General features: G+C 41.3%; 1 protein-coding gene and 1 long non-coding RNA gene across 2 annotated transcripts in view; one reads left to right on the top strand and one right to left on the bottom strand.

The window, feature by feature from the left end:
* Positions 1–4,223: 4,223 nt before the first annotated feature.
* PTEN (phosphatase and tensin homolog) overlaps positions 4,224–17,723 on the top strand; it is a 48,992-nt gene continuing 35,492 nt past the window's right edge. The window contains exon 1 of the mRNA XM_083443739.1: positions 4,224–5,924. Within this exon, the coding sequence (XP_083299865.1) occupies positions 5,846–5,924 (79 nt within the window). The 5' untranslated portion in view covers positions 4,224–5,845. The remainder of the gene's footprint in view (positions 5,925–17,723) is intronic.
* On the bottom strand, positions 8,554–15,964 carry LOC310679057. The gene is made up of 2 exons (XR_014512105.1): positions 9,616–15,964; positions 8,554–8,751 (listed from the first exon to the last, which is right to left on the bottom strand). It is a non-coding gene; the product is annotated as an uncharacterized lncRNA (long non-coding RNA).

Raw genomic sequence — 17,723 nt, 5'->3', positions numbered from 1 at the left:
GTGATTTTGAAAAGGCTGAAAGGCTGAAGCAAGCACTAGGAGGTTACTTAACTTTTACATCCTCACTGTAGATGTGCTGAGTTTTTGCAAAGAATGAAAAAAATGTAGCACTTACACAGATGAGCCAAGCACCTAGTGTAGGCCAGTTTCATTCTATTGCAGTAATCATATACAACCATTGAGGAGGATGTGGAGTGCATTCCACCTCCCTCTGAAACCAGCTGGTTGTTTGGAGCTAGTTATAAATGATGTCCCAGAACTGCCTTGCTTGAGCTGTGATGTCAACATGCTGTGTTACTGCAAAGAAAATCAGACAGTACGGCTGTGAGTAGGGGCTTCCCCTCTTCAAACACTTCAAAAATGTTTGTAGACAAAAATATGCAAACGGGACACCAGAGGCCTCATCTGTGACCAGCTTGTTCTGTTCTTGCCCCCTCCTTAGTTCCTGCCCCGTAACGATTCCTTGTTACCAAGGTGAAGCAATCTCCCCCTCCCAATCTTTTCTACCCTCGTGCAATCTGAGGCGTGCATTAAATGTGTCTCTAGAGGCTCCTAGATAGGAAATAACCTTGAAAATGCAAAACCATTTTTAATTAAAGCAGGTACAAATGATTTCAATGAATACACAATTGCTCTGCTGCTCCAGAGAAGCGGACACGGAGCAATGGATACAAACTACAAGAAAGAAGATTCCACCTAAACATTAGGAAGAACTTCCTGACAGTAAGAGCTGTTCGACAGTGGAATTTGCTGCCAAGGAGTGTGGTGGAGTCTCCTTCTTTGGAGGTCTTTAAGCAGAGGCTTGACAACCATATGTCAGGAGTGCTCTGATGGTGTTTCCTGCTTGGCAGGGGGTTGGACTCGATGACCCTTGTGGTCTCTTCCAACTCTATGATTCTATAATTCTCACAGTAAGCATCTGGAGGTAGAGAGGATGTAGGAGAACAATAGAGACCAAAGTATACCAACACCTCCCTAGGAATAGCTGAAGTTGCCTTAGAAAAAACAAAATGTATGTGAACATGCAATTATTTCCGAAATGCATGGTGATGAAGTTTCCAATTATGTTATGTACATGCCACAGTAATTTCACACGATATGTTCAAGGCACAGAAGTTGGAGTTGGATCTTCTCTTTGAACCTGTTATTACATGTAGCATCTACATGCAGTTCTCAAGAGCTTAAGTTTGTGGGCTTTCCCAAAAAATATTCTTAGAACTCTACTTACAAGTCCAATAAAGTTGGACTGTGAGCGAACTCAAATGTTATTGTCTAAACAATTCCTTTATAGCAATGATGTTTTGATGACAGTAGGAATGGACTTGGGGTATTAGTGCAATAATAAAGACTGGTGGACTGATACTCAGAATAGCTATTCTCCTCATGAGAGCATAATGCTATGAGTTTGTGGGTGCCAGACATCTATAATACATGGATCCAGGAAGTGTTAGAATTTAATCAGGGCTTGGGATGTTAAACTGGATGCCAGACCTTTTAAATCCCTGTATCCAAAAGTGCTAAAAATATAAACCAGGCAAGCTTCAGGCAATCTCCTAATGATGGGCCATTAAGAAAAGAGCAAAGGAAAAGTGATAGGCCATTAAGAGAGCAAAGGAGAGGGGGGACTCTGTGCTAGACACCAAATGAGTAGGGCCCTACCTCCAGCTTTTAAATAGCGAAAACAAACAGAGTTGAGAGTTGGCTGTAATGTGACCCAAAGGGAAAAAAGGTTACTGGCTGATGAAGGCAGAGAGCGCTGTGGCTGAATGCAAGGCTGCGGCTGTGGGAGAAACAAGACCCTTTTGAGGTGTTAATGCTGTGAACCCCTCCATTGCAGGCTTGGGCTGAATATATATGTAAATAAACCACATAACATAAAGACACCACAGTCTCCACTATGCCTCATTTCCAAAAGGAAACATGCACCCCGTGTAAGCATGGAACCTGGAATGCCTGGAATTCTGCACCGTTCGGGGATTGGAGTGGTGTGCAGCAATATTGTTGTCATACAAAGCAGTCTCATGGCATGGCATGGCATTCATAAATGGTGTAGCATCAACTTAAATACCTACTGTCCTAAAGGTTTCTCCTTCATTCTAAAGTGAAATAAGTCTGTGAAAGTAGTTACAATGAGATAGCTACTAATGTGCAAAATAAGGAAATAGATGCAATTCCACTTGTTTTATTTAGGAAACCACTGTGCTCTCCCCCTTTTATCGGAGCCCCAAGTGGAGTGGATTCCATAAGCAAACTATTAGCTGGTAGGAAGTTGCAACCATTATTATAAATGAATAAAATACATTTCTACATCTTTTGAAGAAAGGGGAGAAATTACAATCTTCATTACACTCTGATGTGAGTTTAGTAATAAAAATGGTAGGATAGTAATCAGGGTTTAAAAATAGTGCATGTTCTCTAGAGTGTTCTGTGAACCCTTTTAGAAGCACCTTAGCCTTTTTAAAATTCAAGTTAGTTTAAAAGCTTTTTGGGGATTTTTGATGAGGGAGTTCCTGGAAGGGAAGTAGGAAAACTAAAGTGTGCATATTAATGGTTCACAGCCACAGGTTATAACAGAATAACTAAAACGAGTAAAATCCAAGTGCTCATACTTTCTCATGATAGAAAGATACATTAAAATTCACTAAAGGCAGGAAAATTACCAAAGAACTAGCCAGGCCACCAGAGCACCAAGGCATGAGACAACCACTTAAGACAGGAACGTTGCAGAAAAGCTAATGAATTCTCCCCATCTGTCCTCACAAAGGGAGATGGTGAAGGACCATCAGCTGAAAAATGTTCATCAGCCTGAGGGGGGGGGGGGAGAGACTGTAAACTGATGCAAAGCAAAGTACTGTACAGTGCTGTAAAAGACACAAGATCTAGTTTGCTAAAAATTATCGCTTGGCAACCCTCAATCTGCAGCATGTGCAAGATAAAATTCCTCATAATACCATGGAATCCTAAGGAACTGATAAATATTTTAACGCCTTCTCTAGTCCACATAATGAAGAACATTTTTAAAGGTTGGGAAAGCAGAGGTGTGTGATCAGTTTTGCTTTTCGCTGTTGTTTGGCTTTGCGTATTTCCCCACCCCTTCGTGCAAGCACTGAAGCATAGCTTGGGTGCCCTAACAAGAGGTGGGTGGGGCCGACTGGGCCGGTGGCCCTGGGAATTTTGAGGAGCAGGACAGCGGCGGGGTGAGGGCGGGCGTTGTGTGCGCTCATTGCAACTGCGGTTTCCTCTTCCAAGGCAATAGGTGGCGCAGCAGCCCTGGCGACCGCTGCATCCGTTTCTTGCCATGCTTCGCTGTTAAAGACCAAGCTCAGACGGAAGCCATGGAGCTAAGGGTGGCTGCTGATAGTTCGCGCTGCGTTGCAGCCACCTGGGGGCCACCGCGTTCAGGGCTGCTCTTGGCACTTCCCTGTATTCGCCCCGCTGCTTTTGATCACTACTTGCTCTTGCACGATCGCCCCGACTGGCCTGGCCTGTCTCCTCTTTTCCTGCAGCCACTTGTGACCAGGGCGACTTTACTGTCAGTTTTTTGAGCGCCGAGTGACATCAGCAACTAGGCACGCAAAGCCACGAAAGGCAACCCTTCCCTGTTAAAAGTTTACAGGTGTCTACAGGACTGAGAAAGAACACTTTATTTTTTAAAGATCCAGCACCACGCAGGAGGATCCAATGCTCAGCTTTGCACATAATACGCCCCGGCTGAAAGGACGACGCAGCCACCCATTTCGCCCACCGCTTTCTATCGAATAATGCTGCTGAAGGAACCAGATTTCCAAGGCCCAATCTGTTAATTTTACCAACATTAAAGCACACACACGCACATAGCTGCAGACGTTATCAGGCGAAAACCGTTGCAAACTTGCACCTGCTGATTTCTACAAAAACCAAACTACTGCAAAAAGCGCAAGAGCAGGCGAGGTCAGGCTACCCCCCCCCCCCAGTCACTTTGGCTACCATATTTGCAAACGGCCCGGACTTCAGCGACAAGATTTGCAACGGCCAACATCTAATATCTCCAGTCCCTGTTACTAAAGTACAAAAAACCTGACCACTTAAGAAGAAGGAAAAAAGCCCCGTCGCTGCATAGGAGCGCGGTCGAGGCTGGCAGCAGCGGTGGTTAGGGAGACAGGGAAGCGGGAAGTCCCCCCGCTCCTAGCGCTCGTCACGTGACTCCGCAGGGAATTAGCTCGTCATTGAAATGAGGCAATAGTCTATTGTATCCTTCCGCCACTCAGTACGTGTGTGTGTGTGCGCGCGCGCTCTCCCTGTTCCTCCCGCCCTCCCCCCCCCCCTTTGATCGGTTATGTCTCGGCCAGACCCTTCCGTGTGAGAAGAGCCAAACCTCCTCTCGTTAGGCTCTATAAGGAACCCGGACGGCGGCGGTAGGGGGAGGGGGTTGTTACTTGGCCAGAGCGCGCAGCGAGCTCGCTGGAGCCGAGGAGGCGGTGATGTGGCGGTGGAGAACTAATTTTTTCGTACGCGGCGGCAGCAACGGCGGAAGGACCTAAGCGAGGAGTGGTGCCGTAGCTCCGATTCTCTTTCTCTCTCTCTGAGTCTCTCCCCCCCCCACCCGCTTCTTTCCCCCTCTCTCGTTGCCGTTCCCTCTTCTCCCTTCCCCCCTCCCTGCTTCCCTTCCCTCATTCTCCTCCTCCTCCACCCCCTCCTCTCGGAAACTGCAGCCATGATGGCAGTTTGAAGCTCAGGCGGTTGGCGCTGGGGCTCGGGAGCCACAGCCCAACGGCCGGGGAACGGTCGGACGAACTGACGGCAGTGACGCTCGTGGAAGCCGGGCGCGCGGCGGAGACGGCAGCAGCAGCGGCGACGACGACGACGCGGGAGCGGCGGTGTGAGGGAGGGGGGGGTGGCGCTCGCTCGCGGTGACAGAGATCTGGCGCTGAGGCGACGAGGGAGCGCGCTCGCCCCGATGGACTGAGGGAGAAGGAACTATAACGTCGGCAGCAGCAGAGAAAAGGAAAATGACACGGGGCAGCCTCCAGCCCCGCGCGCCCCTCAGGACCTGAGCTTGCTCTTTCCCTCTCCGCTTCCCTCCCTCCCTCCCTCCAGGCCCAGCCGCCTCCCCCTCCCTTTCCTTCCCCCCCTTTCCCCGCCTGCTGCCCCCCCCCCACCGGAGGTGCGAGCCAAAGGAGCACCGAAACTTTCAAGCCGGCCGCCTTACGCGGAAAAGCCTCAGCCTGCTCGCCTGCCCGCCCGCCCGGCCCCGGTTCACGCGGGGTGCGGTGCTCGGCGGGGGGCGCGGAGAGAAGGAAGCCAGCCGGGGGCCCAGAGCCCCTCCGCGGCCGCGGAGCTGCTGTCACCGTTTGTGCTGGAGCGCCGCCGTTCGAGCGAGAGGGAAAGGGAGCGCGGCGGCGGCGGCGGTTCCTCTTTCTCGCCCAGCAGCAGCAGCGCTAAGGAGACTCGGGGCCCCATTTCTCCCCCGCCGCCGCCGCGCTCAAGGTATAGCCTGCCTGAGCTGAGGGGAGCCGCGCCAGTGGCGGGAGCTGCAGCAGCGGCAGGAGGACTTTCCTTGCAGCAGCAGCAGCCGCCGCCGCCGCCTTCTGGCCAGGGCCCTTGTGCCGCTGCGGGGCCTTCGCCTGAACTGCCGCCGCAACCAGCAGCAGCGGGCCCTGTCCGCGGTGCCGCCGTCCTCGCAGCGCCCGAAGAAGGAGCAGCAGCAGCATCGCTTTCCAGCCGCCGCCGCGGCCGCCCTCTTCATCACCGGCGGCGGGGAGAGGTGGGGGAACAGCCTCCTCCGCCGAGGCTCCGAGCCATCTGCGCCCTGCAGCCGCCGCCGTGCCTATCCGCGCTGTTCCTGAGCGGCTCCCGGCTCCCAGACATGACCGCCATCATCAAAGAGATCGTCAGCAGGAACAAAAGGCGATACCAGGAGGATGGCTTCGATTTAGACCTGACCTGTATCCCAAATTTTGTGCAGGCCTAGCATGGCTGGGCCGGGGACGCTTTTCATTTTTTCTTCTTCCTTAAGGGAGGTGGAACCCATATGTCTTAAATTGCCCCCACCCTCCCTGTACTCCCCACCCCCACCCTCAGTCAAAGGGAGACCTGTGTCCCCCTGTCCCTCATCGCTTTCTCTCTCCCCATTAGGTAATACTTTCTTTCAAAAAAGCTGCTGTGATTCCCCCCTCGCCTCGCCTCCCCTCCCCCCCTCGCTGATTTGCAGCAGCTAGAATCTGGCAGGCTCAGGCCTAGGCCTGGCACTAAAAGGCAGAGATGAAATTCAAGTGGAAAGCAGTAGTGCACATACAGCTGTTGCATCAGAATTATGCAGCGATTATCTAGCATGTTTCTTTCAGTGTTTTTTGTATATTGCGATACATGGTGTAGTGCAGTCTAGGATTGCAGCTTCGTCTGTTTAAGACTTTACCAGTTACAGTGACAAAGATCTGGTTGGTTAGTTTGTAATGCCTTTTGTCTTCTGGAAAATGCTCCTTTTTGGAGTATATAAAATGCACACTAAGTCAATTTACAGTACTTAGTGTTGTTCCTTTTCTTGCTTGTAGAATGAGTAGATAGAGGGTTGTTCATAAGTTGCAATTTTTGTGTTTTATCATAGCTAGTAAAATAAGACGCCTAAATGATAATGCCACATAGATTAATGTTTTAAAGTATGATTGCAAAGAGTATTAGTGGTCATTTGGAATAAAATTATTGCGTGGCATTATCTAACATGCATTTAATGTGGGGTGTTACGTCCTACTTAAAAGTACCTACTAAGATTCAGACTATTACTGCAGTAACTATTTTCTGTTAAAGTGTTGGTGTGGTTGATGTACCCATGGTTGATGGCAGCATCACTTTAAATACATAGGGATGAGAAGACAATTTTCTGTAACAGTCCTAAAATACTGCATTGATAATATGACCCCAAAGCAGTTAGAACTGGGAAGTTGGTTCTTAACAAAACTTTCATCCAATAGTTTATGTTGCATCTTCAAATGCCTACATTGTTTAACATTGTGAATTCTTTCACCTCCCCCAATAGAAACAGCATGTTATAGGGAAGTGATTCTGTGTTAAATTGTAGCCTAGTAAATTTGAGAAACAATGAAAGTGGGAACACTTTTTCAGTACAGTATACCAGCATTAGGCTAATATATCTTCAGAAGGAATACTGATGAGATAGGTGGTTTTATGGGGTGGGAGGCTGTTAAATTTGTAAAGATTTTGTATTGAGAAGCTCTGTGGTCTTACTCTAGATTTCTCTAATTGGAATCTCAAGTGTTCAGAACTGCTTACCAAACGGTTTGTTTCATCTGCTTAACCCTTTGGTGGTCTTTCTAATCTTTTGAATGTTAGGTATTCTTAATTGGTGAAAGATACATATTCTTATAATAAAATACTTGTTTAAGGAACAAAACTTATTTTTTTTTTATTAGCTCAAATTACATTCCATCTTTCAATTAGTTTACCACATTTGCAGTACTTGTGTATGTTTCCTCAGAAGTACGGCTATGTTCAGTGGGCTTACTGCCAGGTAAATATGTATAGTATATTTGTGCTGCTGATATTGTAGCAAGCAATTCACACTGCATGAAAGTGATAACTTAATTATATCACTGATCATTTTAAATATATGAATAATAGAGCTGCTTTTACATGGTAAGATTTTTGATCATAGAGCAAGAAAATTCAAATTATCTTGCCACTGGTGTTTCTGCTAACAGCATTAAAAATATTTAAAAATGAAAACTAGTTAGTTCTTATTCCAATACATAATTGAAAGACAGCTCTTTTAACTCACAGTTGGACAGTGTGTGTGAAGTTGTAGCACGGAGAATCCAAAGGTTAAATATTTGATATTGGAACAGTAAAGTGTCACCAGTGTATTGGAGAATCCTCCAGACATTTAATAAGTTGAAATCTCTTCACACATCACAAGGTTAAAATGAATCTCTTAGGCCAGACACAGGCAGAAGTTAGATCAGAATCTACTGATAGATATTCTTGATCTACTGCAATAATCCAAAGATCTGAGTCTCAAATTGTTTAACAATAAGAACAACAAAGTGCCCCCCTCCCCAAATAAGTTGCTGACATAAGCAAACCTTTGGGTAACCAAGAATATATTTTTGTAGGAAGTAACTGAACTCATTTTTTGTTCTTTTGATCAGTAGCTGCTCAGAGACATCCTTTTCTTTAATTCTAAGTGAATGTCTTTTGTACCTGGCTCTAGTTGTTGGGTCTTGGAGTTAAGGTAAAAAATAAGTAGATTCTGCAAACCTGAGGTCTGCCCACCACTGTCTTAGGCTGCAATATTAGAGCTTGAGGTTGCAAACTTATCCCTGGGAATAAGCTTCGCTGAACACAGATTGCTTCCAAGGAAATATGTATAGTGTTATGTTGCATGTCCCATTGAACTTAGATGGGGTTATTTCTGAGAAAACATACCTATGGCTGTGCTGTTAGACAAACAAAAATAATCCAAACCATTTGTTAAGCCAATAGATTTTAAATTAAATCAAATCATATATAGAAATAACCTATTGGTAAGCATAGAAATATTGCACAAGGAATTTCTTAGTCATATATACAAAAAGCAATAAATGAAAATACCTATTTCAGAATTCCTCCTCTGGAATCAATTACCTAAGGATTGTAGTTGTGCTGTGGCATGGGTATTTCTTCCTCGGATGTAGCCTGGAAATATTTCACGTCTTCCATTTGTAGAAAATTGTACTTCCTACTTAACTTGATGAGACAAGTAATTATATGTCCTGTTCGCTAATATGAAAGACAGTGTACATGATCAAACAGAAGTTAGTTGCAGCTAATTGCAATCCTGTTCATACTTGGTTGAGCTTGTTTAAACTTGGGGAGACTTTACTTTTGAGTATACATGCTTAGAATTACGTATTGTAAATCCTCTTCCATTGCTTTCAGTGGAATGTAATAACTAATGTAATGGGGCTTACTCCCAGGTAAGTGGGCTTGGGAGACTTCAGTCCTAAACTCACGTACCTGTGAATAAGTCTCATTGAATTAAATGGAGCTTACTTCATAGTAGATATGATTAAGGCAGTGCTGTAGTTTGGATTTTGTAAATTTAGTTACCTAACTTTAATGAAAACAGAACGGGACGTCTTGATTTCTCAGACATAACTTCGTATATTTTAAATTCTGTCTCTGTAGTATATCTGTCTTTTCATCCTCTCTTTTTAGGAGGAGCATTGTTATCAAAATCTAAATTGCTGTACACTTCAAATACCCGATAAACGGAGTAATTGTGGATATTTTCATGGAAGTAAGATCTTCTGTGTTCAATGCAGTTTACATGTCCATGTGTTTAGGACTGCAGCCTAATATAGGTAGAATTTCTAATCTGAAAGATTGCATGCTTTTTAAAAATTAGCTGTTACTCTGTATATGATTACAATGTAAGTCATAGTATGTGAATAAGAGTGGATATTTGATCCTGAAAGAGGTAGTTTACCTTAATTTCCTTAAGATTTACATTTTATTTGCAAAAGGTGTAATTACTCTACTTTGCCAATTTGAAAGTCATTAAAATAGATAGTTAAGAGATTCTCTTATTGTGTGTACGTGTGAGATCATATAGTTTTGGTACATAGTGGTAAATTTAAATACCTGATTGATTCTTGTTGTAGTTCCTTTGAGTTTTCCTCGGTTCTTTCAAGTGATGTGGAATGGCATCCCCTTCAGCTGGAATTACTTAACTTGTGTTTTAGAAAGTTGTATATAGAATGTGCAGATTTGTAAAGTTATACAAGTTAAACATGAAGTTAACAATTAACAAGTGTTACTGTGTACACAGTTTAAGTCTCAACTTTTGGTCCTCTTTTCGTCAGTAATAGTTGTAGTACAAGCAGTACCTATATGATCTGTGTTTTAGTAGAAATTTTGAAATGGTGAGTAACCTATACATTAATTTGTACTGAAAATGGCATTGAATTTTTTCCTGATTGTGACTTTGTGAGTGTGTATAAGTTGGCCATTGCTCTGCCTAGATTAATATTGCTTGTTTGGACTGGCAGTGGCACCCCATGACCTCAGGAAGGTGTTTCTCAGCCTTACTGTTGAATGCACCTTTTAATTGGAGTTCTAGGTTTTGAACTTTGGGCCTTTATGAATGCAAAATGTGCTATATTCTGATGCTTGTGCATCCGTCTTTATAAACTTACTTCAAACTGCTTTTTAAAGTATCTCCTCCCATATTGAGGATAGATTAATCAGAGGCTTTATCTTAAGACGTAGGAGAAACAATGCATTTTTACAGCAATATTTTAAATCTCTTTAGATTCTGAACTGTGTTACAAATTACACATTTAATATCTGTAATTTACAAGTCAATCTGTGCACTCATAAGCATCTTCAGCATCTGTCAAGTAGCATGGAAAACAGCACTTTCTGTCCTTCCTGGTGGGTAAGGAGTACACTTCCCATGTCCCACTGAAAATAATTTTTTGGCATCTACAGTTTATTTTCACTAATTCTGACACAAAACCACTATTTCATAGTAATGATGCATATAATGGATACCTATAAATATCATGGTTTTCAGATATTGCATAGAAGTGCTTTAAAGGTGAGTCTACCCCAGGATTTCCCTATACCTATATTCCTAAGAGCTTAGGAATAAAATAAACATTTTAGTTTGCAAATGTCCAGATTATGGTGTGCAGAAAGTAGAATGGCTTACTCTGTCAGTAGTGTCCCTTGTTAACACAAGTGTTTCAAAGATGGAAAATTCGTAGAAATTCAGGGTGTTAACTGCACATTTTCATTTGCTGTCTTGGGTCTCAAATAATGTTTTACCTGCTTTGAGGTGAGCCAAGTACCACACAAAGTAGATGGTAATCTGCAATGGAGTGTACCTTGTCAGTTGGATTATATAACACAAACACATCATCTTTTCCATACTTTTTTAATTTAGTGAATATAATGCAGGCTTCTGGGAGACTGTTTCTCTATCTGGACTTCTTTCTGCCTCTGGGAATGCTCAGTGGCTTACTGTAGTTTTCCAGAGAGATGGAACTCCCTTGATTTTGTCTCTGTTTTTTCAGCGTAGGTTCAACAGGTAGTTACTCCCCCCCTCCAGTAGCAAAGCTTTCCATTTGAACTGACTGTTGGTCATGCAGTCTTGATAGGTGCATTTTGAGTGGTTGAGTGGTTGATTCTCATGTTTTTTTAGCCTTTAGAGACAGATCCTGCTTTTTGTCTTGGGAGTTTAGCTTCCCTCTGCATCATGAATGGTAAGGGTTTAGCTGGTTGCATCCTACCACAAAAGGCAAAATCAAAATGGCAACACTGCTGCTGTGCAGCTATGAACTGCTTTTTGGCTATAGTTGGCCAGCTGATTCAATAGGATTTTGTTTAACTTCAATAAGATTGTTTAACTTTTGTATTTGTGAAGATCATGAAATATTATTCTTAGTATGACAATTTTATCTTGCTTAAAGAATTCAAAATATTAAGGCCAATGATGAATGTAAATCAACCTATAAGTGTTGGTATTGTGGATTTAGGTTGGACCAGCCTAAAATGTAATTCCTGTGTAAAACGGATCCAGAAATAACCTGCCTTTTTATTGGACTGGCTAAATTGAATGCATGTTTCTGTCAATACTTGGCTATACTTTAGCAGTATAGAGTAGTATATAATCTGAGATAGATTAGGCTGAGAGAAAGACTTCCCCAAGGTCACCTAGTGACTTTTTTGAGTAAGAGATCTGAAGCTATGTCTTCTCTCCTGTAAGTCAAATATCCTTGCCACTAACTATACCACAATGACTTTTGTGATTGTAGTATGTCTTTTCTGACAGATAGGGTGCTATACAATCTGTTCCAGAATGAAAGGCAGGGTTTGAATGGAAGCAGTGTTTGGAAGACCTTTCCACTTTTGATGCTTATTTCCATGTATGCACTTGCACTTTCTTATGACAGGCACTTAAAATAGAAGACACAAGATTGCAGCATGGAGTGCTCCCATTCAGGGTGTCAGCCAAGCACCATGCTCTTTCTAGCCTACCGCTAGGATTTGTAACCCCCCCCCCCCCCCGCAACAATCAGTCTCTGCACTCTATAGCTGCTGAGCATGCTCAGTCGTTGTCCTGATTTTTGAGTACCCCCACCTTAGGGATTTCCTAATTTGCTTTTACTTCTACATAACTTGGTTCCCCCCCATGCCTGTTGATGCATCTCTCTGGAGTTTGTATGATCCTGTTTTTGCTATGTAAGGATATTCACTTTGAGAACTGGATTCATTCTGTGTTTGTTTGTGCTCACAGAGATAGACGCATACATATATGTCTTAAAACAAAATGCTTCAGATTGTAGATTTTTAGCTGCTCCATTTGTAAGATGTATCTAACTTAAAATACAGTCTCTCTCTCTCTCTCTCTCTCTCTCTCTCTCTCTCTCTCGGTGTGTGTGTGTGTGTATTACGCAAATATATGATGTAAATGAACAATATTGGTTCTGTAGATGAAGTTTCATCCAGAAGGGGTACACTGGTAAAGGCATTAGTTTTGTGGTGCCAAAGAAAATGGGGTGGGGAAGAAGAGTTCTGAATAGCAGAACCTTCCCATTTCTCCAGTGGTTGGGCAAACAAGGCTAAATAATGTTTCTAATCTGTACACTTCCTCTCAGAAAGGATGCGTCGTTTTCATAAAGTTCGACACTATGTACAATGTGCATTTACTCTTGGCAGCAAAGAAACCAGAAATAATTCTATTGTAAATCTGATATTTATCTGCATTTCCCACTAGTTCCTGAAAACTGCTGAATGCCTTTCCTATGGGCTTTGTGCTTAGCAACACTGGTCAGTGCAAATTAAGCACAGTTTCTCTTAATATTATGTGACTTGGCCCCCACTAACGCGGTTCTTGCAGAAGAATGTCATGTAGTCTTCTAACTCTAAGCTAACATAGCTTACAGAAGCATTGTGTCCCTTGGTATTCCTGCAGTGTATGGGTCCTTTGCTCACATTTTTTGTTGTATATTGTTACTAATACCTAAAAAGCAGTGGGGTTAAATACTTTAAAAAGGTACGGTAGTTTCAGTGCTATTTGAACAAAATTGTTTAGTTTGTCAGCAGCTGCACTTTGGAACTCCCTGCCTATTGAGATAAAGCAGGCACCTTCACCATACTCTTTGGCACCTGCTAATATCATTCCTGTTTAGACAAGGCTACTAAAATGCTTAGAAAGTTGAGATAATTTTAATCTGTTTTATTACTTTAACGTTTGTAGGTTTTAATGTAGGGTTGTAATTTTTTTCTTGATTTTACAGTTTTGTTTTCTGTAAAGCGCTTTGAGATTTTTTATAATCATACGTGTATAAATTTTTATGGAATGAATAAGTAAGTAAAATAAATAAATTGATTTCTTTGGTGCAATGAATACAGTCATCCCATGCCATATATTGGTATGTGAAAGCTGTTACTCATTTTTTATGCTTCTAATCCTCCTGGATTTTTATGAATTTGGTAATGTTCATATGACCCAATATAACAAGTTTCACGTAAAATGGGAATTTTATTCTTCTGCCATAGAAAAACCATTATGGGGGGCCCTGCTCCCTGGACAGGCTTTTTTGATGGGTAGATGCAGAATATGCATGAAATGTTTTTTCTGCTATGAAATAAATTAAGTCGGGTCATAAATGTTCTGAAAGTTGCGCCAGATGTTCATTGGGAAAAGAGCAGTGTTATAGTTTAAGACCATATATTTGACATCCTCAGTGGATTGTATTTTTTTGGATTAAAAAAATGCTTCTGTACCTATCTCAAGAACAATAATGATAGAATACAGTAATATTTTAATGCAGAAAAGTTTCCTTGTGGTAGTGCATATTTTTAGGGAAAGTAGTGATGACTCTGAAAAAAATATGCAAAAGGAATAATGAGTTATAAAATAGTTCTGGTTTGGCTTAAAAAGTGTATTTTTCCTGGCAGGCATTTTTTTTCTTTTTGCATGTGTGTGTTATGCACATATATATGAGTTATCAGTGGTTAATAACATCATACTGCTGCTTTGGTAAATATACAGTTCAGTAGCTTTAAGAAGACTTGATTGAAAATTCAGAGAAATGCCATTTTTGCAGTAAGAATCCATTACTATTTTGCTGTTTGTTTTAACAGGCCATTTGTGTGTTCCCCAACTAAATGAAAATGAGTCCTTAGTCTCTAGCAAATTTAAAATCCTTACATTGATAGGGCGACAGTAGAATAAAAACACATACAAGGGTGTTTTATTATGTCTTATTCACATGATGTATGCATAGAACTTTCCAACTGAGTGATTTTCAAAACAAGTAATGCCCAGAACTTTTTCCTCCCAGAAGTTGGTGTTTACATGCATGCACTAATGTTCTGGAATTTGATCTTTAAGGTTTTTAAGAATTTAGATTGAAATCTATACATGCACACTTGGGTATAAATATCAATGAACTCAGGGAGGTTTAGTGCCAAGTAAGTCTGCCATAAGATGTATTAGTTCAGTTAGAAAGTGGTGGTTCCTAACTAGTGCTGTCATTTTAAATTTGAATATAATGTAGGAGGGCCCACACTCTCCTACTTGCCTTTATCTCTTTACTTGGAAAATATTGCCATCAGAGTAAACTAATAAAGACTAGTTGCTGGGGGATGATGAACAGTAGGGGATGGCTGTTACCTGCATGACCTGGTAGTATGCTTTCTGGATGTATCTGACTAGGCAGTGTTAGAAGCAGGATGCTAAACTAGATTGATCTTTGTTCTCATCCAGCAAAGCTGTTCTTATTATATTATCAATCTTTTGCAGTTTATCTACATTGTTGTTGACTTCTGTTGCCCAGAATTGAACACAAATGAGATCTTCATCAGTGCTGAATAGAATGCTATGGTTATTCATTTGTATTTTAAAGACAGTATTGCTCTTAATGTGGTCTATAATGGCATTGCTATTTTGTTCCACTGCATCACATTGACTCATTCAGTTTATTCCCTATAAGCTGAAGTTTTTAGAAGTGCAGCTGTTCACCCAGTTAAATTTTTTCTCCCTCGTCTCCCCTGCCCACAGTATTGTATGTGTTTCTGTACAGTTCTTTGTTTTAAATATACAACTTTTTTGTTTTTATCATATTGCTGTTCACATTTTTCATAGATACATCTAACATTTTAGTGTTTGCAATCCCTTTATTTTGGATCCAACATGGTGTATGGTCATCTTCTGCTGTGTTGATTAAGAAATTGAAGAGAGAACTACCAGCACGGCTGGAAATCTCTTTACAATTTGATATTGATCTATTTTATTTCTTTGTGCAGTTTTTCAACAAATTATATCCCTCTTGCAATAGTTTGTTGTTTGTTTGCTACCCTCCCAAATAACTTTTCTGGTGTGGTTGTCATGAAGACGGAGATCAGAAGCCTCAGCATAGCTAAGATATATCAGTGGGTTATTCTCTACCTAATCCAGTCTGGCTTCTTAAAAAAGCAACTTCGTTTGGGTCAGTACAATTTATAACCATTGAATGCTAGTCACTCATATTCTTCTCTGTGCTTCGGTATGTGCTCCAATTTTAAAATGCAGAAGCCAGAATAATTTTTCTGCTTTCCTTTTAAAATAAAAAAGATGCACTTTACTTTTGCTCTGTAGCCTTTTGGGACCATGCCATTTTCCATGAGTTCACACACATAATTACTAGTGGTTCTGAGAGACCAGCGTAACTCCCATGGGATCCTTGAGTGAATGTCATCAGGACCTGCTGACTTGAATATGCTTACATTCTCCAATATTTCTTTGATTTCCTCTTTGGTTATTTATATACCATTTGATGGTAAAAAAACACCCTCAAAGCAGGGTGCAAAAAATAAAACAATAAAATTGAGAAAAATTCATAATCATACATAGAAAATTTAAAATACTAAAATAAATAAAAAATTACCTCACCTGTCTAAGTATCTCAGTAGGCTTGTCCAGCCAAGAGTGTTTTCAGCAGGTGACAAAAAGAGTATGGTGAAGAGTTATTTATTTATTTCATATATATCTATATATCTATATCTATCTATCTATCTATCTATCTATCTATCTATCATCTATCTATATATACACACTGCTTGATTGTTGAAAAAAAAATTCAAAGCAGTTTACAAAAAAGGTAAAACAATGACATTATTACTAAAAAATTATTATCATAATTTAAAACATACAAAAAGTTAAAAGCACAATAGAACAGACTAAAACAAATTAAAACTCATGATCTGTGACCTTTCCTCTCCCTTGGTCCCCCTCCCCATTGTGAAATACCCTATGATTTATTATTTTTTATAAATAGCTTTCCGTACATAATTAAGTCACATTGCACTGCATACCTTTTGCTTAATTCATATGACTTGGTACTTGGTTCTTTTGAAGCATTCCTTGGTACTTGGTTCTTTTGAATCATTCCTAGGCATTTGAGCAATGCTTTCTAGAAATTTGCTGCTGCTGGATGAGTTCTTTAGTAATTTGCATTCTACTAGAGAAGAAACAATATGGGGAAAACTAGGCTTTTGATTTTATCAAACCATGAGATACTAAGGAGGCAGGTTTTTAAATTAATGGCTGTACAGAGATGGCTGGTCTCCTTTCACAAGATACCTTTGAGGGGGGAAAGCTGTTCCTTGGCCTGCTCCTAGATCAGCATTCTCAGAGGTTAAGTGCACACTGATAATAAATCCTTTGGTGTCTTTTTCTGAAGAATTCTAGGAAGAAAATAGCATTGAATTCAATGGGAACTATTCTGAAATAGGTGTGGATAGGACACAAGTTTGTGTTTTCTGCAGGCCCTATGCTGTACTGTGTAGCTTCAACATAAGAGTATTGGTTTTGTATGTTTTACTTGGGACACCTCCAGCCAGAACGTAACTATATCTTGCTGTCAACTGCAGAGAGGTGGAGTAAGATCTCTCCTAAAATGCCAGGTATTTAAAAGTATGCAATGGCTGAGGCCTTTTACAAAGAGGTTTTTGCAGGGTTGATAAGTGCTGGAGAAAGAAATAGGGCATGTGACTAAGGGTGTGCACATATGATTTCTTCCTGGAGATTAATACTTGCATATTTAAGCTGGTCAGTCAGAACTTGTTGTTCCTGAAAGATGAGTTTATGTTTTCTGATGTCATGTTCCCCTCCTGCTCTGTTCATTGCTCTCCCATTCCATCACTTTGTACTAAAATGTTAGCAAAGAGGAATGCTGGACATCAGGTAGAATAGCAAAACCAAATTCACTGCCAATAGCTAATAAGCCATAAGTCTTCAACTATAGCTTGCTTCCATTTCTAAAACAGGCTTTTAACCTCTTTGCATTATAGCTATACAGCATAAAAAAAAATGTTAAGGCACACTGGGGTTATGCAGTGGCAATTATTTTTTCTTACTCTTCCAGGAGTGCTGATAAATTAATTATTTATTACATTAAACCTCCTAAAATTGATAGTAGTTTATTTGTAAATTGGAGATCAGTCCACATCTATAGGCTATATAAATCAGTGCTTCTCAAGCTATCTGATGTGGTGGACCTGTAAACCCTCCCCATTCAAATAAGCCAGGGACCAGTCCCTGAAGTGTCCCACCCAAACTGGGCTGTGGTAAGAGTCATCAGGGACCAGTAGCTGATGGCTTGCAAATCGACACCAGTCTGCAGTCCACCACATTGAGTAGGGCATGCATAAATGATATATAATATTTGGCAGTTGCTGATGTTTAGAGTCTAGGCATG

The sequence above is a fragment of the Podarcis tiliguerta genome, assembly GCF_965153285.1.
Source record: "Podarcis tiliguerta genome assembly, chromosome: 5".
In the NCBI taxonomy this organism is placed as follows: domain Eukaryota; kingdom Metazoa; phylum Chordata; class Lepidosauria; order Squamata; family Lacertidae; genus Podarcis; species Podarcis tiliguerta.
The sequence above is the reverse complement of the archived record's forward strand: the minus strand, read 5'-3'. Positions and strand labels throughout refer to the sequence as shown.